The sequence below is a fragment of the Paralichthys olivaceus genome, chromosome 9, assembly GCF_024713975.1.
Source record: "Paralichthys olivaceus isolate ysfri-2021 chromosome 9, ASM2471397v2, whole genome shotgun sequence".
NCBI classification, from domain to species: Eukaryota; Metazoa; Chordata; class Actinopteri; order Pleuronectiformes; family Paralichthyidae; genus Paralichthys; species Paralichthys olivaceus.
Window position 1 is genome coordinate 16,260,402 of NC_091101.1, and position 24,847 is coordinate 16,285,248.

Below are 24,847 nucleotides of genomic sequence, written 5' to 3' on the forward strand. Positions count from 1 at the left end.
AGCCTTAAGGTAGAACTTGGTGGAGAGGGAGGGAAGGAAGGAGGAAGGAGGAGGAGAGACGAATGAATTAGAGACTATGGGGTAAAAGATGAGGGTGTGAAGGAATTTGGCATGGTTCCAGTCCCATGAATAAAATGCATAAAGTACACAGTAAATTTTTAATACTGTTTAGTTTCCACCAAGAGGCCAGATTTGCATCCTCATCCCCTGATTATGACATCTGCAGTCAGCACTCCAGGCATGGTTTTAGTCACACAGACACACACGTTTTCAGCAGAGGTAACTTCTGCTGAGAGAGGCTAATCGAGCTGAAGCCATTCCCTCTTCCCGTTCCTTCTCTACTTCGTCCTGTCACACACTTCCTCAGGGATCTGCTATCAGAGGAAATCTCAGGACCGTCACTTTAAAGTTAAAAGCTGACCTGGTGGTCCTCGCACAGACTGTGAACACAGGTCACAGCAGAAGTGGAAGACGTTTTGAGACTGTTCTCAAGGTGAAACAAATGGTCTGTATTTATATAGAGCTCCTCTAGTCTTAACGACCTCTCAAAGTGCTTTACAGTTCACTTTTGCCATTCACCCATTCACACACACATTCATACAGCACATGTATGTACAGCACTTTCTGTAACACATCAATCATTTTAGCAGCACAGCCATCAGGCGTACTTTGGGGTTTAGTATCTTGCCCAAGGACACTTCAGCATGTGGAATGCGGGACTGGGATCGAACCATCAGCTATCTGGTTAGTGGACGACCCGATTGTACGGCTTTAACAACTTAATTATGTTTTTCAGAAGTGACTTTTTGCTTCTATAGGATCCACTTTTTTAAATCTTATTATGGTTGTAATCTTGTTGAGGATGTTCTGTCTGAAATCTGTAAGCTAAGATAAGATAACCCTGAATTAGTTCCACAACAAGGAGGTTTATCATCAAATGGGACGATAACAGCAAGAAGCACCAATTAAAAGTTACAAATGAGAAAAACATGCAATATACATGTAGGAAACAAAAAATAGCAATTAAGTAAACAGGATGGCGCATGGAGCGATGAGGAAATTGCACCGACGTTCTGAATTAAATTAGATACACCTTAATAAATTAGAAGTGCATTAGACTGAGCTGGCCCTTTTCATCATTCTCTCCAGTCTCTTCCTGTTGGCTGTGGAGATGCTGCTGCCAGTTTGCCTGTGCCCAGCAAACCACTCAAATGATGGATTACCTCCCCTTCTCCCATGTGGTGGGTGGGGATACTCACCCCTATCCTAATGAATGAGAGTTATAGCTAGAATTAATCTTTTTGTAAGCAACGTTAAGGTCCGAGAGCTCCTGGATTCTGCTTTTCTCTCAGATAAACAGTATTGGGAGATGAAAGCTATGATATTTAACATTAGGGAGTTTGTCGATACAGAATATCAATTTGATAACCATTCCAGCTTTTTTCCTTTTTCAAAATCTATAAACATCACTTTATGGAATCATTTACACAAGCACTGATTTCCACTGGCACTAAAAACAGTTCTGCGGCCCGACAGGATGGAATGAGTATAACCGAATTTTATATGGTCGACAAAGAAGCTCTATTTTAATGTGGATCCTCACATCTGGTGGTTACCCAGTCCAATTAACGGAGTCAATAACCGACTGTGATTCAGCCTATCAGACCACTGCACCCCTAATTATTACTATCAGACTTTTATCTCAGCACCATCGCTACATCATTTATCATCATTTACCACAGAAGTGGAGATGGGGAAGCACCTGCTCGTATGACAGAGAATAATTAGATATGGTGTTTACAAGCCACAGTGTCTTGGTTTTTCTAATAAGGTTCTCTAGCAAATATGTCAGCTTTCTGAAACTGGGATACTATGTTTGCATATGTTGATGCATAACTCAATATCTTCCCTCTTGAGAAAAACAAGATCTTTGCTTGATATAAAACACATTTATGTTGGTTTTTGCTGTTTATTTCAGCAAAAAACTGATTTCTGACTGTAAGATTGGCACTGAAATGGTTCACAATGAGCATAACATGGTCAAATGGCTATAAATATACAGAATATGCTGAGTAATAGTTCTAACCAAGTACTTTTACATTTTAAAATTAATTTCAAATTCACTCATTGAGGCGTCTGCCCCCTTTCTCCCTCTGGGGTGACTGTCTGAATACTGCAGCCCAGTTAAATGTTATCATTTATCTGCTAAAAAGCAACTTCTAATGCAGCATGACAGTGTTTACACATGCATGCAGTCAATTAACCATAATTAAACGAGGCACTGCTAAATAAACTGCATCATGTACAATTTTATAACAAAGGAGTCCCATTTTCACCGACAGCTGTTGTGTTACATTTAAAAGATATTTTAATTAAACCCCCTTAAAAAAAAGACTTAATTAATCCGTTGACATTTATGCCAGCAAGTCCCTGCGATACACAAATAAAGACGGTTGAGAAATTTCATTCACTGCGAGTCACCAGGCGACTGAAAATTCCGTCACCACCTCCAACAAAGATGATATAATAATAGCGACACACTTTTATCTCCTTGTAATCACTTTGAAGGGTTTGAATGACATTGGGGCAGTGTCGCAGTGAGCTAAACAGCCAGTTAATGCTTTTGAGATGAGCGCACTAAAATATTAATGGGGGTCCTGGGCAAGGAAAGGTCATCGCTGAGACATAGACGGAATAACAAGAGGGCTGGTGGTTACTGCTGCAAACCTTAAGCAACACCAGTAAAAGCAAAAAACAAAAAAAACCACAGCTGAAGTCTATCGCAGGCAGCAGATCCTCCGCCGCAGTCCTCGGGTGGACACAGCAAATGTTGATGAGGACAGATGAAACACTTTCTCTTGTACACACAACATGTTCGTAGCTGCAGGTCAAACTGAACTCAGCAGAAAATACCAACCAAGTGGCAAATTGTCCAGATGGTACAAACAAGACAACAAATTGTTTTTTTTAAATTTTATAACTGTTTTTTATTCACAGTTGATTCTAAAGGGGACCTCAAATCAGCTGTTTCACTACAGTACATTTCATAAGGATTCATATTTGTTTCGCCCGGTGTCTTTCAACCGTTGTTATACTTTTCACTATCTGTCGGACTCCACAGAGCTGCTGTTATAATAAAGCCGTGGAGGGCGGGAGTGCATTAAACTGGTTAAAGTTAACGCTGTCGTAAAGCAAACACACCCACAATGGGGGCAGGGCAGTTTTATTTCTCAACACTACACCTGGCAATCTTTTGGCTCATCGACCAAACTGTTTCTGTGTTTGAACTATCCTCCACTTTACCAGCACCCACTCGTCCGGATCAGAAAATCCTCCACCTCCACCCTCTCTCCTCTTTTCCATCATATTCAAGCACTAAAATTATAAGCCTGATTTCCTCCCGCCTCTACATTTGCACCACTCTCGTGCATCGCCCTCTCTCTTCCTTCCCTCTCTCTTCCTGCCCTCTCTCTCTCGCCTCCCTTTATGCTGGGCCTCTGCTCAAGCCTGTGGAGTTTGCCCTCACTGTGTTTCAAATTACATGTCACATCAAATAAGGCTTGTTGCTGTTATCGCAGGTGCGAGTGTGTGTATGTGTGACTGCTTTGGTATTCCAACTCCTTCAGATTCCTTTTAAATGAATCTCTAGTTGAGCTCAGTATTCTGAATGAGTAACACGGAGCTGTAATAGATCTGATTGACACAGCATACTGTGCCATTATCACTGACCTTTCTTTTCTTCTCTCTTCTTATCTCCTCTCTATTCCTCTGCCCGGCTCCTGTGCAAACATCTAAAGGAAGTGGAGGTGAGTAAATCCATTGTGCTTGTAACCTGATAATACTGCGAGGAAGCATACTGCAGAAATCCTATGTGTTTGTCTGACACTTGCTGCAAGGCATTGTTGCAGAGCTGGAGAGGTGTTGCTAATTTAAATGCACAGCAGGTTGGGTGGCTGGTCAGCTATAACGTGGCAGCATATTAAAATGCTGCAGCAGTGGTTTGATACTTTCCTCACTTTAAAGCAATTTCTGCAGGTTGCACAAGTTTTATCAGTCAGTGCACAGCAGCTTTCAGTAACAATTACCTGACAGAAGTGGCCTTTTAACTAGACCTGACCTAAAGTATATAGACATGGTAACATTACACTCATATTTGATTTTTAAACATTCATAGCCGAGGACCTGTAACACACCCTACTGTTCTGGGGAGACTTTCCACAAGGTTTTACAGCCTGACTATGACAAGAGCATGAGCAAGGTTGGACGATAAAGGTCTGACTCACTGTCTTCAACTTTTAGATTGGGTTATGCTCCGGGCAAAGTGCAAGCTAGTCAAGTTATTCTGCTCCAAAATTGGAGAATGGGGAAAAACCTGATATAATATGTCTAAAATTTTAAAGAATTCTATGCATTGTATTTCTATGAATTTAAAGACTAACGCCCAAACAAGAACAAAAGATTTTCTTTGGTAATGTGATATTTCCTATTTGATCTCTCTACAGTCTAATTATTTGCTACCCATATATTTTACTGACTACAAAGAAAAACTATATAAAACATGATTTGATCGACTATTACAACTAATATATAGGACAGTATATTTATATAAGAAAGGTGAGTGCGTAACGGTCATCATAACGGTCTCTCATTTCTCTTTACAGTACAGGTTGTAGGAGTCTACAGAAATGACTTCTGCGACAGTAACATCCTACTTTCCACTCTAACAGCCATAAAGTTAATTTATAATAGAGCCAGGGCTGGAGAGATGGACATAAAAGAAGAGAAAAAAGAAGTGAGGACATGAATGAAATAAGGACCTGAGGGAGAAGCTAATTAGGTTTTAGCCACTCATTTGAAACCTTTGTGTTGGCTCAATCGTTGGCAGTTGTCATTTATAGAACAAGGACTGCAGGAGTGGGTCAGCTGTCCACTTCCTGTGGACTGTTTCTGCCTCATGTAGCTTCTCTATCTATCTTTCCTTCTTTCCTTCTCCCTCTCTCTTTATCAAATAATGACGGAGGTAGAGATCCTGCTCTCTTACACAGCAGGTTTTCATTTAGTATCACCGACACAGGCTCACTCCCTGCTGGCACACATGTGGTTTGCTTTGGGTACAGCTTCAGATGCAGACTCCATCACTGTGTGTGCATGTGTGTGTGGTAACACCTTACCTCCCCATGTTTAACTTTTATAAGCATTATAAAACATTTTATAAAGCCTACAGAACAAACTTAAATGTTGTTATATAACTAGATATTAATAATTGTAAATGTATTTGTCAATGGCTGTAGAACTTATGTTCAGTTAATGAATCACAGTATATTTAAACACTGGTGCAATAATCTACGTACTTATATCTGCTTACAACTACATTATAGTATGTTATAAACCATGTATACTGCTTTTAGATGCTAAATACCGTGAAGCTGATAAAAACAGGGAAAGTAAAGGAGCAGAAAGAGTGGCCTATTGAAATGCACTGCTGCGTTTCCTGTTTCTTTTCTTACTAGTAGCTGCTGCTACACCGAAAAACAACAACTCTCCACTTGCACCACTCCTGCCTCCTTATATATCTTAGTTTTACAGGGTGATTTATGGATAAATAATCTTATTCTGACCTATATATTTAATTTAAATAGTATGAGCCTTGGTTTTTTTTACATAATGGGTTTTTAATTACTTTACACAATAGAAGATGTCTCTAGAATCTGCTCTGAATGGAGCCACTGAATCAAAGTGTATTTAACAAATCCAAATCTTCTCTCAACTGAGGAAGGCCAATTATTTTCAGTTTAAATATTTTAATTTTATGAGATTTTCTTCATGACTGTGGATTTTAGTGTATCTGAGCAGTAGGAATAATTTGCACTTCTTCAAATATGATTATGAACATAGCTTAACAGCTTAAAGACCTAATAGAAATTATTTATTAATACTGTTCTACACCATTCCTCCCCTCAGATAACCACCAGTGCACTGCATTCTGAATTATTTTTGGTGTTAAAGTCCATGTTGACCCGGACATCAAATATTTTGTCCAAGTTCAGCTCATCTTTAATAAAGCCTGCAACTTACTTCACTCCTCAGTGTGTCTCCTGCAGTTTTCTCTGTATATTTGTACTTTTTTTTAAATCCTCAAACAATCATTTACCTCTCATCTTTTATTTTTCTTCTACAATCCTCCACGAAATAAAAGTAAATAAAACATGGAGAGAAGAATGAGGACAAGGTTTCTCAGTTTAGGTCAATATTTGCACTGTTTCCTCTCTGGTCTACAAAATAATTCAAAGATATCCTCGGCAGTGCGCTATGGGTTTTTTATAACCCAGTTTCTTGTGTTGTGTTTCCATTCAGGATGACTACTTCAAGAGCTGGGCTCCTGCCAAGTCTGCAGACCAAGGTGAGTCCTGTTGTTTGTGTGACTCTAATGTTTATATTAATGCTCACCGTAGTATCTGAATCTGGGTGGTACTTTTGTGTATCAAACAAAACGTGTCTGGAGTATTCAAAAGGTGTGTACAGAAAAGACTGAAACCCTTTAGAGCCTGAAAAAGAAGAAGAAGTCTTCAGAAACTCTTTTAACCATCTTTATTGCTCATACCCTTACTTAAGCGAGAAGAGCAATTTGCACTAGAAAACCAGAGACAAATCAGGCCATAAGATAAGATGAACCTTTATTTATCCTCCTTAGAGGAAATTGACACAATAACACAGCAGTACAACAAAGTAGCAGCGCAAGGGGGGAAAATAGTACGAATAAAAGTATGTATACAAATAGAAATATTATACAAAAGTAGTGCCATATATATATATATATATATATATATATATATATACACACACACACAAGGCCATCATTACCATAAGTCCCCGAATGATTCTTTTTGCATTTTTTTAATTTAATTGTTGCAGCCTTTAAACATGTGATAAAAGTAAAGGCATAAATTAATTGACTTTGTAAAACACATCAGGCTGATTTGCATCCATTGAGCTTCAAACCACATTTATAACCATGTGTAATAAACCCTGTATCCTCTGTTGTCTCAGTCACAACCCAGCAAAGGCAAATACAAACTGAACTAACTAACTTTTCACATTCAAACTGCATCCTCTTGCATTAAAGAGAGCTAATCATATGTAGGCGGTATAATACCAATCAGTGTTATTTATCTCATGGTAGAGCGATGAGAGTGCTAAACCATTTACTGTGTTAATTAGGTTCATGTAGAAATACACAGAGACCTCAAATGAATTTTCAGCTAATATCTAATGAAACATGCTGAGTGTGTTGATGCATATAGTTATTTATTTAGCTGGCATTAATGGTACAGTTGTACTCGAGATAAACAAATTTTGCTCTTTCAACACGTAGTAATGTGTGTGTGTGTGTGTGTGTGTGTGTGTCTTTTTTCCAAGGCCAAATTGCTGCTACTTTTCACAGTATACTGCTTACAGACATTTGCAATCACTCAGAATCAGTCACACTCTGTCTCATAATCTCACACAAGGGCTCCATATTAACTTTCCTCACCAACATTAGCAGAAACAATTTCAGCTGCCCCAAAGTAAATTAAAATTGTGTTGGCCACTCAAAGAAGTACGTTTAAAACAAAGCTGTAAAGATTAGAGATGCTGCTCAGTAAACGTTTTCTTGAAGAACTGTGCCTTTGCATCAAAGCTTTATATTTATGTACTCTTTTTTTACGTTCTCCCAGTTGTGCTCATGATATACAGCTCCTTCCCACTGGTGCAGAACTGAGCAGACTGTGTGTTTATTCAAAGTTTATTAATACTACATGTGTTGCATGTCCAAATTAGGAAACAACAGTACTTCCTTTGGGAGAGAGATAAACAGCTAGAGATTCATACTTAAGTTGGATTAGATCAGATGGTAAAATGTATGCTGTCTCCTCAATTCTGCTCCTGATTATTCACCGTTAAGTTCATTGAGTTGTGAGTCGTGTCGGAGCAGCAGACCGCAGCTCTGCTCATATATTAGGGAAGGTAATTAATGTTTGCCTGATTAAAAATGTATAATTTCACCTCTCAGGACCCATCCACTATTAATCAGTGGTAATTCTTATGTCTTGACCTGCCTGATCAATGGATTAACTGTGGGGCCTGTGGATAAAACATCAGTCAGGCCTGTACGTGTGCATGCCATGTTTACTAAATGTCTAAGGCTCGGCTGATGAAGACAGAAGACCATAATAGTCATTTTTCACAGCACATTTTGATTATTTTTCACCAGTCATTGCTTGGCTCAGTTTGTCATTTGCTCTCTGAAGCCGTTCTGGGGAAGATCTCTGTTCATCTCAAACACATTTCCTATCATAGCCTCGGGAGGAGATGAGATGCCGTTAGTCATGAGCACGGTCTCTCACTCACTCTCTCTCTCAGGGGGTTTGATTGGTCTGCAGCTTTCTGAACAGCAAATCTCTCTACCGCCGAATTTGTTCTGCTCTGTTCTGGCTTGGTTTTGCATATCTAGTGCAGGAACTGTAAGTCTTCAGGGAAAGACTTGCTGAGCAGGTTTATCTGGGCCAGCTCCTCGTGGATACCGAACAAAAAACAGTTTCCCCTCAGCGCATCAAATTTGAGCTACTCAGAATTCTCAGAGACGACTGAAAGACAAAAAGTAAACAGAGCTTCATTCCCCTTTAACTAGGGACTAAATACATGAAACGTTATGGAGGAATCCTCTGTGCCAAAATCCAGGGGAAGTGCAAGTACATGACGGATTCAGATGCTGAAACAGTGTTGTAATACTGTACTACATCTGTGCTCTTCTTTGATTCCCATCAAAGGGGATTTCTGATATTCTACTTACAAACACTAGTGACATCTATCCAGTATATTACATCTGCCAGCAGACGCAACATTCCAAAAGTTTTTAGTACCATTCATTTACACACTCTTATTTATAAACATGTGGCCCAGGTTGAGAACTACTGAAATTCCCCTTTAAGACTGTTGTGTTCATTTTGAATGTACTGTATACTGTGGTTGTATATCAACGCCAGCTGTGGCCCAGACAGTGGAGCAGTTCTTCCACCGGTGGGTGGTTCGATTCCCAGTAGCTACAGCTAGGTATAACTAGAAAAGAGTGTATAAATGTGTGTGTAAATGTAAACTGTGATTTAAAGGACTTTGAAAGGTCTTGAAGACTAGAAAATGTGTCTAACTAATATTTCATTCAGTTATTTGTAGGTTGTCCTGTAAGGGACAACTTCACAATGCGTTTTTGTTGCTCTTTCATTCCGTCACTATGGCATGAGCCAGATTGTGCTTCCAAAGAGCTGGTGACTAATGACTAATGACTCGTGATGTGACGTCATGGTATCTGATCCGGTCAGATTACAAATAATCGTATTGAAAATGATAAGTGTGACCACAAAACTTGATTGGAGGTGAAAGGAGAGCAGCATCAATCACCACCTGCTGATCTCAGTTTGACTAATGATTCGCTGGTCGCCCTTGGAGACTAATCAGCAGCAGAAAGGTTGATGGGGGGGGGGGGGGGTATCCGGTCCCCTGATGAATCACTCTGTGGTTAATGTGTCTCCATCACCAATGAAGGAAATCAGCTGGATCGCAAATGACTTGTTGGTGAAACTGAAAGTTGGACGATCAAACCCCCAGTGGTAAAGCTGTTTTCCTCACGTCTTAAGGCATAATGAGGTCAGTTGTTGTGGAGCTGTCACATAAACTAATCCACCTGTCTGCTTCGCCTCATTAACACAAACATTTGGCCCACGGCATCCGTGTACTAGTATTTTAAACATGAGTGGATTTTGCTCTTAGTTTTACATGTAATACTGGTTTCCGTAGGGAAAAAAAAACGCAGTCTGTATAACATGACCATCACTACTATCTGACATCAGACAATTTGAAGTGAGGATGATATACAGTACATGTTCAATAATTGAGTTTTGTTCGCAATGATAAAAAGTGTTGTGGTCTGTTGATGCTTTGATACAATGCAGCCTGGAACCTAGTGCACCATCTTCTTTCTACTCCCTCTCTCTTTTCTTTTAATGTTACCCTCATTTTCTCAAAACTCTCATCAGTTTAATTTGTTTTTCATTCTTTCAGGTCATCTAACTCTCACCACCCCTTCACCTCACACACCCGTTGCTGCTGATTGTTTTCTATTGTTTCTGACATATTTAGTTCATCAGATGGAAATTACATAATTATGAACAATGGATGACTGTGAATCCACATACCACAATGACTTTATTACACACACACACACACACACACACACACACACACACACACACACACACACTCACACACACACACACACACACACACACACACTCACACACACTCACACACACAGAAAGCCTGTGAGGTTTTGTTGTTTTGTTATTACTGTCTCATTCCTGTCACATTGTGTATTTGTACTTCTCTCTTTGCTTTTAGCTGAAACACTCTTGGTGCATAAATATATACACATACTTCATGTTGGTATTTCTGCATCTTTAATGCATGAGATCATTTCTGCACTAGTCATAAACTTCCGTTGGACCATGTTTCAACATCTCAGTAGGGACGATGTCATATTGTGAATTCCCAGTTGTCATATTCACAGTACACACTATATCTAGCATCATTCAGATGTAAAGCTGACAGTTTGTATGCCTCAAGTAGGTTACAGTCAAACCTCTGTGGCTGTGATGTAAAGTTTGAGTGAAATTAATGTTTCATTGAAGTATTTTGCACAAATTTCTTTCTTTTCAAAATCTGTATTTTTAAAATGATCAATACATATTTTTAATCACTTGAGATGAGAAATGTAAACAGGAATCTGTATTCCAGATTTTAATTTAGTAAAAATGCACAGTGTGATTTTTAGTTGAGAAAAATATGTGGTTATTCTGAAAGAGTTGAGCTGAGAAAGCTCATGAAATCATATGTCACAACCCCTCTTGTCTCCATATACTTGTTTCTGTGGAGATGGCTCTCTTACCTGTCTATTTTCCAGTCATGGATGGTGAACCTGGTGGCCTCTGTACATGTAATACTTAAAATTCCAAAGCTGTGTGAGTAGGTATAGGTGTGTATGTGGGTGACACTGGCCTGCATCCCGGACAGCCCGGCTCCCCCTGTGAGTGGATTACACAGACATCTGCTGTACTCAGATCAGAGCTTCATGCTTTCATAGTGAGTGCCTGGGGGCCAGTGGGACTGACAGGGGACATCATTTGCAACAAAATACAAGATAAAAGCAGCATTTGAGGCTGATGTCACTAATACAATAGAAGCTATTTGATAAAAGTAATCTCAACACATGGTCCTCCAGATATGTTTTCCCACTTTAAACCGATGCAACAAATCTCTCTCTTCATTTTTGATTAATCTGCTGATTTTTTAAGGGAAATTATATCAGATTGATGTTTTATTAGTAGATAGTACAATTCAAAGATATTCTGTTTACTATGTCTTATAAAAATGCATCAATCCTTTAAAAGATATTTAAAACAAAAAAAATGAAGAATTACTTCAATTTAATTAGACTTTGGAGATTGCTCATTAATATTCAAGTGATAGGCTAATTTACATTTATATAAAATAATATATATAATTATCATTAATAATAGGATTATTTTTACAGGTAAAGACACTAAAGCTTTGCAACCTTCAGAGGCCACATTTGAAAACATTACAGTCTATCCCACTTCGATCAATGTGCACCGTGACAAAGTTAAAGACTTAGCCTAGCAGAGGATCTTTTTCAGGAGTGGCATAAGTGTGCAGGCCCCTCTTTGATATTGTTGAAGACTATATTTTCAAGCAGTGATTTCCTTTGTCAATAATGAAGTTTTACACTCAACAATAGCCACGTTTTTAAGAGTCAGGGAGAACTTTAAAAAAGTGATTTGAGTCTCATGAGGAGGATAAACATACCTGAAATGCATCTCCACAGTGACATCTCAGAAAACTGCCACTGGAAAACTTTCACATTTTACATAAGACCCAGTTTCTGCATTCATTTGCAACTTTAGTCCCATTGTTTAGGCAAAATCCAATATCTTGTGACTTTTTCCCATCATAAAAAGACCAAGGAATACGAGCGTACACACCCACATAAGTCTCTTTTCTTCACACTATATACACAATGGGCTTATACACTCAGCAGCACAGGCACGCTCTATGCTTGTTGCTTTTACTCTCCGCCCACCCGTGACTGACTGGAGCGATAGAGGCTGCCTTGTAGTCATTCAAATATCAGCCATGTTTTCAGTCTGAAAACTTTTCTCATTTACAAAAGAAAAACAGAATTACCTCCTGTTAAACAACCTCATACTTAAACACACAAAGCTGTCGACTTGAGCCATTACAGTGAGTGGATCACACATTCTGTAATTTAGGTTAAAAAATGGATTTTACTTTACTTTACTTTGCCACAACCAGTGGCCTGAGGCATTATGTTTTCGGGTTGTCTGTCCATCTTCCCATTCTTGTGAACACGTTATCTAAAGAACGCCTCAAGGGAGTTTCTTCAATTTTTAGTACAAATGTTCAGTTGGAATCAGGAATGAACCGATAGTATTTTAGTGGTCAAGGCTAGTGTGACCTCACAAAGCACTTATGTCCCTTGTGAACTCAATATCTCGAGAACGCCTTGAGGGAATTTCTTTTTCAGTTACACCAATAGAGAATTTTTGAATTTTTTGTAAAGGGTCAAAGATCCAGATCACAGTGGCCTCACTAAACATGGTTGGAGCCTCATGATATCTCAAGTCTGGTTTTAGGGAATTTCTGAAAATTTGGACCAGTTTGACTAAAAGATGAATTGATTGGATTTCAGTAGTCAAAGGTCATGTTGACCTCATAAGAGTCTGGAAATTTGTGTTGACTTGAAGAGCACTTTTTGTCTGAGGCATACATCCATGGGGCAGTAGTTCTAGTTTATTTGTTTTGTTTATATTGTTATAAAATTATAAAGCTCTGTTATCAAATGCAAAGTGATAGAGAAAAAGAAAGAAATTAATAATAATTAAGATGATAATTTACTATGTCATTACCTAAGTATCAATATATTAGAATAAACTGAAATGTTTCATTTATAGGATAAATTCTACCAATATAGAAATAGTCACTAGACATACAATAGTCTCCATGGTTTTTCTTAATTGTGATTGTGACTTAATTGTGATATAACAGCTGACATCTCTTCTTTCACCATGGTAACACACACTGTACATGCTACAACATCTCTTCTTTTATGGCCACACTGCGCAGCCAGTCTAGATTTCAGCATTCAGCTCAACCTAAAATCCATCATGTCCCCTCCAGGTCAGCTCAGTCTTCCTCCCAAAGTCAAACTAAATTCTTCTTTATTACTGCTTTTCTGCATCTGCATTATTTTTCCACTCGGTCCCATCTGAAAAGATTGGAGAGCTGCCCTGAAAAAAGGCCTTTGAGCCTGAGCAGAGAGAAACAGAGGCAGGAGGAGAGGAAGAGTCCTTGGCGGCTGTTGTGCTGTCAGCAAGACCAATGTCAGAAGCAGAATTCAGCCTATTTCACTCTGGGCTCTTGCATGTGAGCAGGCCCCGCAGATTTGTGAGGCTGTGATTGCAATGCATTATCCCGAGATGGGGAGTCAAAGGGAGGATTTACAAATGGCATGTGGTGCTTCTTTATCACAGCCAGTGCAGAGGAGCACAGGAGAGTCAAACTGGCAGCGAGACACAAGCAGAGAACACACAACACACAGAGAAAAAGACAATACAAGTTTACAAGTTTCAGGTGTTCAATACTCCTGCCTCTGCACCTAATTAGATTATACAGTGAATAAGTGGTTGCCATGGGAACTGTTTTGGCAGCAAAAAGAGAAGTCATTTGCGATGCTCTCTGGTTTGGCAGGAGCAGCCACAAACAAAGCCTCGAAAAATCTGGAACTTCCAAATTGCCAATCAGCCTGATTAGACGTGACATTGTGTTTTCCCACCAGAGTGCTGTTATATATTTCATCAGATTTTTCTTCAACTCACTAAGCCTCTGTCTTTGTGAAGATATGATTTCTGTCTGCTCCCATTCTTCATCGGTCCATCTTTAATCTCTCCCAACTCTGTCACCCGTGTCTCAATACATTCTCATGCAGCCATCTCTGATCTGTGCCTGGAGGCGCTGAAAGAATTAGAAAGAGAGAAACTGATAAGAGAAAAGACAGATAGGACAACAAACAATGGGTGGCACCTGAGCTCTGTGCATTAAATGGAGTGTGAGCCGTAGAAAGAACAAATATCTCATTTCAGTTTAATGTGCTAAGGGTTTGTAGCTCTCTCTCCAGGCGTTCTTTAAACATTGTTTACCGCTCAGATTTTAATGGCTTGTTGGCCACATCATAAAAAGTCACTCGCTATCCGCGACCCTCGGCTCGGCTCTTATCTCGCTCTTTCAGCGGGGTGAGCGCACGCAGTGTCGAGTCTTAACACATAAATGGGACTATCAGCCGAAACACACTCGTACATGCTACAGTGATTTCAGGCGTGTGCGGTAAATTAACCAGTCACACACACACCCACACACACTCGTACATACTGTGAGGTGGTAATCAATGATACCTGGAGCCTGCTGACACACAGAGGAAGGAGATATACACAGTCACGCCAAGGGTATTTGGTAATATAATGCACACATGAAGCAATCATATCAGCAGAGCAGTTACATTTCTGTTTAGGAAGGAAAAGAAGGGATGGTGTGAAAGAAGAGGTGCAGAGGAGCTTATGGCTATGAAGAGAAATGGTGATTAAGAAAGGCAGACACCGCCACAGCGAGTCCAGTGAATTGTTACTGCTCCTGCACTTCCAGTTAACAAAGGCAGAGCCAAAACCAACAACAAACTCAAAGCAAAATGAAGTTGTGAATCAATGGGCTGCAGTGTTCGAGCACTGCTGAACAGGCTGTTTTCAAGGGGAGATACACACAGCAGTAAATCACACAGAGGGAAGACGGTGTGTATGTTTGTGTGTGTGTGTTTTTGTGTGTTTTCATTTTGCCCTTTGTGCCCAGTAGGCAATAGAGCCTCCGATGATCATCATAAATTAGGATAAATAAACTTCAGAGGATGTGAGCAGGCTGTTGCTAGCGATCACAGCGGCAGCCCTCAGGCTAAATGCCAGCATGCGAAAGTGACAGTAGCATCGAGAGAGTCTCGAGGGAGGCAGACGGAGGGTGATACAAAGATATACAGACACGGGGCCTACAGAGAGCACTTGAGAGAGATTGCCTGCAGAGAGGATAAGTCAGAGATAAGAAAGGCATCTCGTAATGAGGAGAACAGGGCTCCGGCAAAGATGGGAGAAAGCGAAGTGTGGAGGAATAATGAGTACAGGGTGTATTGACTAAAAAAGTTGGGGTTTTGTCTCACATAGACTCATGTCACTACTTTCTCCTGGTCATTATGTTCATCCCTCCTTCAAAAGCGTCACTCGCCGATATACACAGGAGATGGATGAGTCTGGGAGTTAATCATCTCAGGGTGTTAACGTCACAGCCTACAGACAGACATGACAAACTCCTTGTACCTCAGTGTTTGGCTGCTCCGCTGCCTCCCCGAGGCTGCTCCATCACTGGCCTGCCTCCATATGGGACGCTTAACTGCAGTGCTGGTGTAGAAGAGAAGGCGGATCTGTTTAATCTAGATGGATAGATTGAGATGCAGTGTTTTGCTTTTCCAGTATTTACGTGATTTTATGTCTCAGTAATGATGTTATAATGCTAATTCCTTTCAGAATAGAAAAATTATGTTCACACTGCATGACTTTTAAAGTCATTGGATCCACTGCGCAGTTCACACTACACAACTTGCTGTCTTGTGATCGGGTGTCTAGCAGTCATTTTAACTTCACACTACACAACTGACTGGCAATGGATGGGGTCACACATTAGACATCACATCTTTCACCAGGAGAAACCCCTGACGTCTCCACAAACTTCACCGTCCTGCGCTCTGGTTGGCTTGAGTTTTCACTGAAATCTGACTCTACGAACCCAAGGAGATGTGTTGGAGCGCCTCTTCTAAGAATTCACAGCGATTACACATTTAACACCGATTAGGGGGGGCTTTTGTCTGCGACTTGCAGAACTCATCGAAAAGATAAGATTGTGTGGGACACCTAAAGTCCAAATAAGCTTATTTGTCACTTGCTTTTACATAACAATCACAGTTATAGAGTCTAGCATTTGACTGGCGCCTGCAGTATAACGTACTTTGGTAAATGTACACAGTTTGACCTCAATGGCGCTGTCCCTGTAGGTGAAACGGTTGTGGTTGTGGAGTGTTGGTTGTGTTGCCAGGCAACCAGCAGAGATGTTAAGTTGTATTTTAGTAGTTTAGCCAATATATTAAATAAAAGACAAGTAACTTGTTAATTAATGCTGGCATGTGTTTTTTTTGTACCTTGGATGGAGCCAGACCAGCTGTTTTTCCCTGCCTCTCAGCTCATTGACTTATATGATGTGCAAGTGATCTTCTCTTCCAACATAAAACAAGTACAGTGTATTTCACAAAACATTAAAAGTATGAACTACTCTCATCTTTCTTTTGCTTCGTCTTGGTTTTTGTAGAGCGAGAGGCCCGACCTGGTAGAAATGGAGACCCAGGAAGTAAAGCCCACCCTGGCTTGACCAAGAAGACAGTGAAGGATGGTGAGTTTCCAGTAACATCATTTTCATCAGGGTCGAGAGGTGACTGGCTGAAAAACTAGTTTCAGCCAACATGCAGCTAAAAGTCAGTTGAGACCATCGTGTTCTTGTCGTTACAGCCGATTTAGCTAATGCAGTGCATGTGATTTACTTCTCCTATAAATGTAAAATCTGTATAGTAAGCGTGATCATTCCAGATTATCAGGTTTAATGAGAAAAATATGCAGATTGTGTTGCGTTGAGCCGAAATTGTTCAGCTCCGCTGTCTCGGTTATAGTTCCCGGAGATAATGCAACAGCGTTTAACACAATTAGTTCTCCGCCCTGTCTCAGGTTGTGTGAAGAGATGTCGGTGCGGAGGAGAGAGATAACCAAGCTCACACTGAGCATTTCACACACAGGAAGATCAAAGTCACCCCCTTTAGATGGAGCTTTTTCCAGGGTTAGCTTCAGTTCTAACATATACAGTGCAGGCTAACATTGTAATTTAAAATTCTGTAAGTGGGTGGTAATGTACTGGGGTAAAGATTCCAGTGGCATGCTGCTCTAGTATTTGTGCTTGTGGCTTAACAAGCTAATGTGGGTGTAGTGCGCCGAAATGCTTTATAATGGTGTGTGTTTGAGATTTCCATGGGTAACATCCAATATTTTTAATATGATTATTTCTTCTAGCCGGAAAGTGAGACACAGTATTTAGGCCATTTGGAGAAAAATATTGAGATTTTGGGAACAATGCCGTGAGAATAAAAAAAGTCACAATATTGTGAGATTTTAGTCATAATTTATCTCACTGTCACTTTTTCTTAAGAAACTACAAAAGCCCTTTGAATATCGTGCAGATGTAACAAACGATCTCCTTGTAATCGACTACGACCAAACATTTCCTTCAAGTCCGTGAGCTTCCTTCTCCAGATGTCTCTTGCACAATCTTTTCCTCCTGATACTTATGTTAATGTGATGCTGATGACTGATAATTGTTTCATGAAACCTATACTAAAGTTTAATTTAACAATTACACCTTTTAACATTTAAATGATATTATGCCATTCATGAAAAATATCTCATGTCTATCTCCCCTGAAGCTGGAGACACAGTGCAACCACAAAACTTTAAAGATGGCTCAAGTGAGTAATTCAGTTCAAGAGCATACACAGCAAGTCAGTTGCTCCACTACATGGCAGATTAGTTTGGCTACAACAAGGCTCCAGAGAACAAAAGTTAGCAAATGGAAATCTGAATGGGGAACCAATTGGCAAATCAAAATGCAAATTGAAATGTGACTGATGCAGCGACACATTGAGCTGTGTTCGTTAGGTTATTAAAAAAACAATTACACATGTTTTGATTGAATTCACTGTGAGATAAGCTGCATGGTAACATATGTAATCCACGATATCTAACCCAAGATAAATCTTCAAAAAGAGCATCAGCCACATTCTTCTACTGATGTGAGAGCTTGGATAAATATATCTCTGTGTATTTGAGTCATTTAAATTACAGATGTTTGGGGGGGTGTGGTGAAATGTCTGGTTATTTTTACAGTTCTTTTCGCTTTTAATGTTGTCTCACTGATGTTGACCCTTTATGTTCTATATGATTAAACAAACCTACTTGTTTTTCCTTTAGTTGGAGCAAAGTGTGAGCGTTTGAATCACATGTCGTATCTTCTGACGCTCCATTTTTCTCTCGTCTAATGTTTGCTGTGAGTTACTGTGTAGTGTATAGTAATCTGGCTGGAGGCATATTGTGTTCAGTACAGCGCAGTCTTTGTCTTCTACATGGTGTTTAAAGAAAAGAGAGATCGAAGGGGGTTTTCAAACACAGACAAATTGAACTGTCTATTGCTGTTATTTTAGAACACATGCTTTACGTAACGGTGTGATGTTAGGTACTTCTGTTTTACATATTTTTATGCCTCCACGCTGGTGGCAGCCATGTGGCCGGAAGCATTATCAGTTTTCAGGTTGTTTATCCGCATCTGTTCGTCCCAGTCTTGTGAACACGATATCTCAAGAATGTCTTGAGGAAATGTTTTAAATTTTGTAGAAACCTTCACTTTGACACACTAGTGAATTGATTAGAATTTGGTGGTCAAAGATCAAAAGTCAAGGTCACAGTGGAAAAAAAATGTGCGCACACTGAAACTAGACTGGTTGATGGAGGCATGCAAACAGTGAGATATTTCTAGTTTAGAGTCAAATAGATAAAACGGTGAACATAAGTTGATAATAAGAGGAGAAAAGACAGATGGAGGTAGACGAGACAGAAGGCTCTAATTGTCACACACACATACACACAAACACACACAGGTTTCAGATTTAGATTAATAAATGCCTCAGTCTAGGACAGTGCAAAAACATTAATTATCCCTGACACTAAAGGTGAGGCAACAGGCCAGGTGTGTGTGTGTGTGTGTGTGTGTGTGTGTGTGTGTGTGTGTGTGTGTGTGTGTGTGTGTGTGTGTGTGTGTGTGTGTGTGTGTGTGTGTGTGTGTGTGTGTGTGTGTGCGTGCGTGCGTGCGTGCGTGCGTGCGTGCGTGCGTGCGTGCGTGCGTGCGTGCGTGCGTGCGTGCGTGCGTGCGTGCGTGCGTGCGTGCGTGCGTGCGTGCGTGCGTGCGTGTGTGTGTTTGTGACAGAGGAAGCCAAAGCGAGGACAGTGTGTCGATGAGAAACCAGGTAGAAGTCTTCATTGTGACCTCTCCTGACATCGACTATAGGTCAATCTGACACAAACTTCTGTCTGGCGGCAACATGTGTCCAGTTTAGAATCCAGGGGGGTTTTTTTTCTTGGAGCAAAGGAATAAAAGGCCAGCTGACATTGTACAAATTTCAGTGAAGTCAGTGAATAAAAGAAAAACCTTCCCTTCCTGCACAGCTGATGTGCACTTCTAACACTGCCACAATCAACGAAATAGATAAAAAGAGAAAATTGATATAATGAAATTCAGCCAAAGCAGATCCTCTCTTTTTTTTTTAACAAAAAGGTTGAAAAATATTGTTTGCAGAGAAAAAACATCATGTGATTTGCAGGCTGAGGTCAGAGTGACGTCCTCTGTGTCTAAACACACTGAGCAGACTTTCTTCTTAGGTGTTTAGAAGAAAAAGAACGACTGTATTATAGAGGTGCTCGTTCAGACCATTTATACTCTGCAGTGCAGGATCATAAGCCAGGGAAAACTGGCGAATGTGAAATATTATTTGGGGGCAGCGGTGAGTGACTGGGTTCAGACACTGAGGTTGGAGAGATAAACAGGTTCACTGAGCTGCAGTTCTAATAACCATCAGTAAATCATGGCAGGAATAATTCAGCTACAATTTCTTATAACATTGGAGTTTTCACAGCATTTTGTGACATCAACAAACCCTGTAGCACAGTAGCATCGTTCATTAAACTATTTCATGTTGGGGTTTTATAAATGACGCTCAGACGTAATGATGTGGAATTATCACAATCTGGCTATGCTCTAAATATTAGCAATTCATCACCATAATCAAAATAATAATAATAATATAAGAATAGTTGGAATAAAGGTGTCCGTCACTGTCAGAGGTGGCATCTCCCAACTGACCTTTCATTCATATCAAAGCAGAATTTCACATTTTAAACTATAGAATTTCTAACTATGATTTTCAGTATTTGGCTAAATAAGCTAATAAAATAATACAAGTGTGAGATGAACTAGTCTGCAGCTGTGTTAAAATAAAATAAAAATAAAAGTCTCATGAATGTCTCCTTGTGTCCTTGTATTGAGGTAAAAAACATTATTTGATACATTTTCATTACAGCTCTTAACTTCTTTATGCGCTCTTTAAAAAAAGTATAAACATCAAGCCCCGAGCTTGAACCAAGTATCTGTTTGTATTTCTCTGAGTGTGCCCATGTTCCCTCAAACCAAACACATTTCATGCATGTTTTATTTTCATCCTCTCAGTTCTCCTTGATGATGCCCAGGATCGTAAATGCACTTTTTAAATTCCACTTAAAATGAATAGCGTGTTCGTATGCTCCTTCACTTTGAAGCTGTCTTCAAAGACCAAAAGATTATTTGCTTCCATATTGTTCTTATAGAAATGTTTTTTAGCTGCAAGTTAAAAGACAGAGGTGTTTTTCCAATACAACCTGTAAGTTTGCGTTGTGAGTGAATATGTCACGGACCAGTGATGATTATTCATTTTGTAAGTGATAGTCCACAGCCTCCCTCGGTCTCCTGGTATATTGTGGTTTCTTCTCTGACATTCAAACTGAAGCGGCCTGTTTATCTTCTCCATTCCACAGCCACATCCGCAATAATATGATTTACCCATGTTTTCAATAATTAATTTTCTGGATGGTGAATCCATTCTATCGCCGTCTTCTCCCAAAGGCCCTCTCTGTGCTTTCATGCCTCCGTCATTCCTCTCTGTCATCCCTCGCTCTGACGCCTCTCGCAGCCAAAACAGTCGGACCCGGAGGAACGTTCACGAAGCAGAGACAGACGGAGATTTTATCTCCTCCTGATAGGTTTTCTCCCTCTCTCTCTCTCTTCTACTCTGCAGACCCCCCAGGTGAAAGAGAAGAAACACCTTTTTAATTAGTTTATCAGGGCCTGAAAGTGATGCTCATTTTTCTAATAACAGAAACATGTCCTTTGGGAATGGTTGTTGGAGCTCTTGTTTATTTAATTTTAAACTTGTTTATTTGCTATTAGAAACAGTAGCTGGGGAGAGCAAACAATGAGAGCAACGGAGCACACAGATGAAAAAGCAGAGCGCGCACCCGCACACAGATTAGAAAAAACACCCCATTGACCCATGTACAGCGCAGAAGCAATTCATTTAAGGTCACCCTCTAGTCTCTGACAGGGCTTGTTGGCAATGTGGCCTCTTCTATTGAACTATGACTATCTTTATTATCCAATCACTGCACTCTGTTCTGGCCACTGTCCAGTATTAGAGGACACGGGAACAGTGTTTTATCTCACCCCTCTCCTCGATAGTCACTTCTCCTGTCTCCTAAGAAACATTAGGCGGGGAAAAAAAGAGGATGGACAAAATCTTGTGGAGACAAAAAAGTGGACGAGAAGGGCAATTTACTGTCAACTTTAATTGTAATAAAATTTTACAGCTTCAAGTGTAATGTGCTTTTCTGCCAGGAACCCACTTGGAAGTGTTGCAGCAATTAAATAGCTGGAAGACATGTTTAGGGTTGAATCATCCAGGAGCCTTTTAAAGGAGGACTTCTTGCACAGTGTAGACAATAAATTGCCATATTTGTGGCATGCCTGCGTGAATAACAGCGACACTGTCAGGCTAATGCAGTTAACAATGATTCAGTGACTGGAGATCGATTCTACGTTTTCCCTGTAAAGGCTTGAATCAAAATCATGAGTATGTGTATAACAAAGTCTTGTACTCGTGTTAGAAACCACTGGTTGTGGTTAAATATATATATATATATATATATTAAATCAGTAAATCTTTAACCTTTCATGGAGAAGAATTTATATTTTCAATAAAAAGACTTTTTGCTGGAGTGTCTCTACCTGGAAATTCAAAAAACACCTTTTGGGGGAGGAGGGTACCTTTGTTATTTTATATAAATATATGAATATACACATATAAATGTCATGACATAAAGTTGTCCCAAACAGTTAACTCAAGCTCCAAGACTGTAACACTGGGAGACGTTAGTGCAGATGTCTTGTAATGCTGCCACACACACACACAAGAACACACACAGGAACAAAGCTGCAAACAATGATATGGGGAGTGCTCGAAAAATGACATGTAAGACGTTTGTTAAAACTCCAGTGTGGCTAAAAAGACAAAAACATAAAACCTCTCTTAGCGTTCACATATATCTTCACATGTTCATAGATTTAATACAGCGGCACACATACAGGCATAATCTTGACATGAGCTTATTGAAAATTTCAGCGATCTTCATGTTCACTAGTTTTTTTTTCCAGCAGGGATGGATTTTCTTTTATGTTCGTGCTGTGCTCTCTGAGCCTAAGCTACCAACCAAGGACTATATTGATCCACCCCACCCACCCCATTCCCCACCACCCCCTCAGCATATAACAGCAGATCTAACCAGATGGTAGCTGGGATGATTCTGAGTGTGCAGCAACAGCAGAGCGTTCAAAGCAAACAGAAACACAGCAATGAAACGTACAACAGCCACAAGGTGTCCACGAGAACAGATTTTTAAATTTAAGATTGCAAAGGTCTTAAAAATGTTGTTGCATTTAGTACAGGAGTATTCTGGTTCCAACAAATATCATTGAGCCACAACTTTATTTTTCTCCTATTAATTACAATATAATTATGTTTAAAACACAGAGATATGGGATCCCTTCAATTGTATACTCATTTTCTTAGAGATGGATTCATTTAAACTGAGAATTTCTGTCACAATGCAGAATACAGCTCTGGATTCACACTCCTGATAAGAATCAGCTTCTTCATTTACGCTTCACCAGATGAAGTAGACCAGCTGACTGGTGACATCCAGTCACATTCATGCACCCACCAATATCTGCATATACAGTCATGCCAACAATGGCTGCAGCGGCTCCCTTCACCAACCCAGCCTCTCCCTTATAGTCCCTTTGCACCGTACAATTTCTGTTCCGCACCAGAGCTGACTCTGAGAGGAACATGATGAAACCATTGGTCATCAGTAAAAAATTATAAAAACTGTGGTTTCTGCAGCAGATCAAACACTGTGGGACACATCCACTAGCGGCCAATATAGAGCTTTTGCAACAAAAGGACCAAAGGAAGAATCAAATTACTGACAGTGTCAGAAATAACGGAAAACATTTCACAATGTGGCGGCTGTTACAGCCTCTGTTTACAAGCAGAGGTATGAAAATACAACAGGAAATAAAACCACTGCTTCTTTAGAGCAGAAGTGAAAATGTTATGGACAGATATGTTTTATTCAGTATTTTTAAAACTTAAAAACAATGATGGACTAAACAGTGTTTCTGTTCTATGTACATTACAAGAGGAACCTCCATCTTCAGAACCTCCATTAACATTTAGCTATCGTGCTAACATGCCATGCTGGCTATCAATGCAATACAAAAGAGACGTGCATGAGAAATAACAACCAGATGAACACACACCAGGTTCACCAGCTGCTTCTGCATCCTCTTTCACATTGTGATTTGTTTGGCTAGTGCCTGCGTAGTTTCCTCTCTGATACATCTAATAAAGTTAAGTGGGTCTATTGTTACATGCACATGTTACTTGCAATTAATAGTTAAGATGATTAATGTGATAGTGTTTTTGCTATTGTTAATTTTGTTGTTGATGTAGGGTTATTAGCAGAATAATTATTGCTTCTTGCATGTATGCCAGATTATTGAGCCAAGCATTTTCTACCTAATGTAACAATGTGGCCATTTACCATAAATCATCTGGAGTATCTGACGGAAATACAAATTATTTAAAATATTTTTCAGCAGAATTTGGTGTTTGTACCCCAGCAATTATTTTGAAATATCAGTCAGGAGCACAGTATGTCTTTGTCCGGCCAACAGTGTATATGTGCCTGACTTTAATTCAAACTGAGGACGTTTTCTGGTCCTTTTTTTAAATCATCTGCCAGTGTCATTTGTCCTCTGCAAAACCTCTGCCAACTCCTCCATCTGTCTCACCCTTACAGTCTGGTAACTGGGCACCCGGGGGTCATCAGTCAACTTTACAAATGGCCAAGGACAATTGCTAGACAAATTGGTGGCCATGTCTGTGTGGGCAACTGTTGCTGTTGCTCAGAAACTGCATCTGTAACAGTGCAGTGAATAACACAGAAGACTTAACTTCTCTTGTGTTTCGTCCTCCCTTATCAGCCTCCAATTTCAAAACAATGTGTTTTCACAGTTTCTCCATTCATCGCTGTCTGATGAAGAATCATAATGATTACTTACACACACACAAATCCATTGCACTTGTTCATTTGGCAAATTCTTATCAGCAGCAGGCAACCTTGTTCATTTACATAAATCAATAACGTTTTCAAGGTAAAAATGTGGTTCAGAAGAGGAGGTTCACTTGGAATGAATGGATACTTAATAAGGCATTTCAAGTTATATTGCTCATGCAAATTAACTTATTCATGCACACGCACACACACAAGGATGAGAATAGAGTCATATCTAAGATTAGAGAGAAGAAAAAAGGAATAAAAGGAGCAGA

At 39.8% G+C, this 24,847-nt stretch overlaps 1 protein-coding gene across 2 annotated transcripts in view; it reads left to right on the top strand.

Moving 5' to 3' along the window:
• Positions 1-24,847, top strand: part of spock1 (SPARC (osteonectin), cwcv and kazal like domains proteoglycan 1) — a 91,327-nt gene that overhangs the window by 39,812 nt on the left and 26,668 nt on the right. For both annotated transcript variants that reach the window (XM_069531567.1, XM_069531568.1), the window contains exons 3-4: positions 6,355-6,400; positions 16,585-16,665. In XM_069531567.1, the coding sequence (XP_069387668.1) occupies positions 6,355-6,400; positions 16,585-16,665 (127 nt within the window). The remainder of the gene's footprint in view (positions 1-6,354; positions 6,401-16,584; positions 16,666-24,847) is intronic.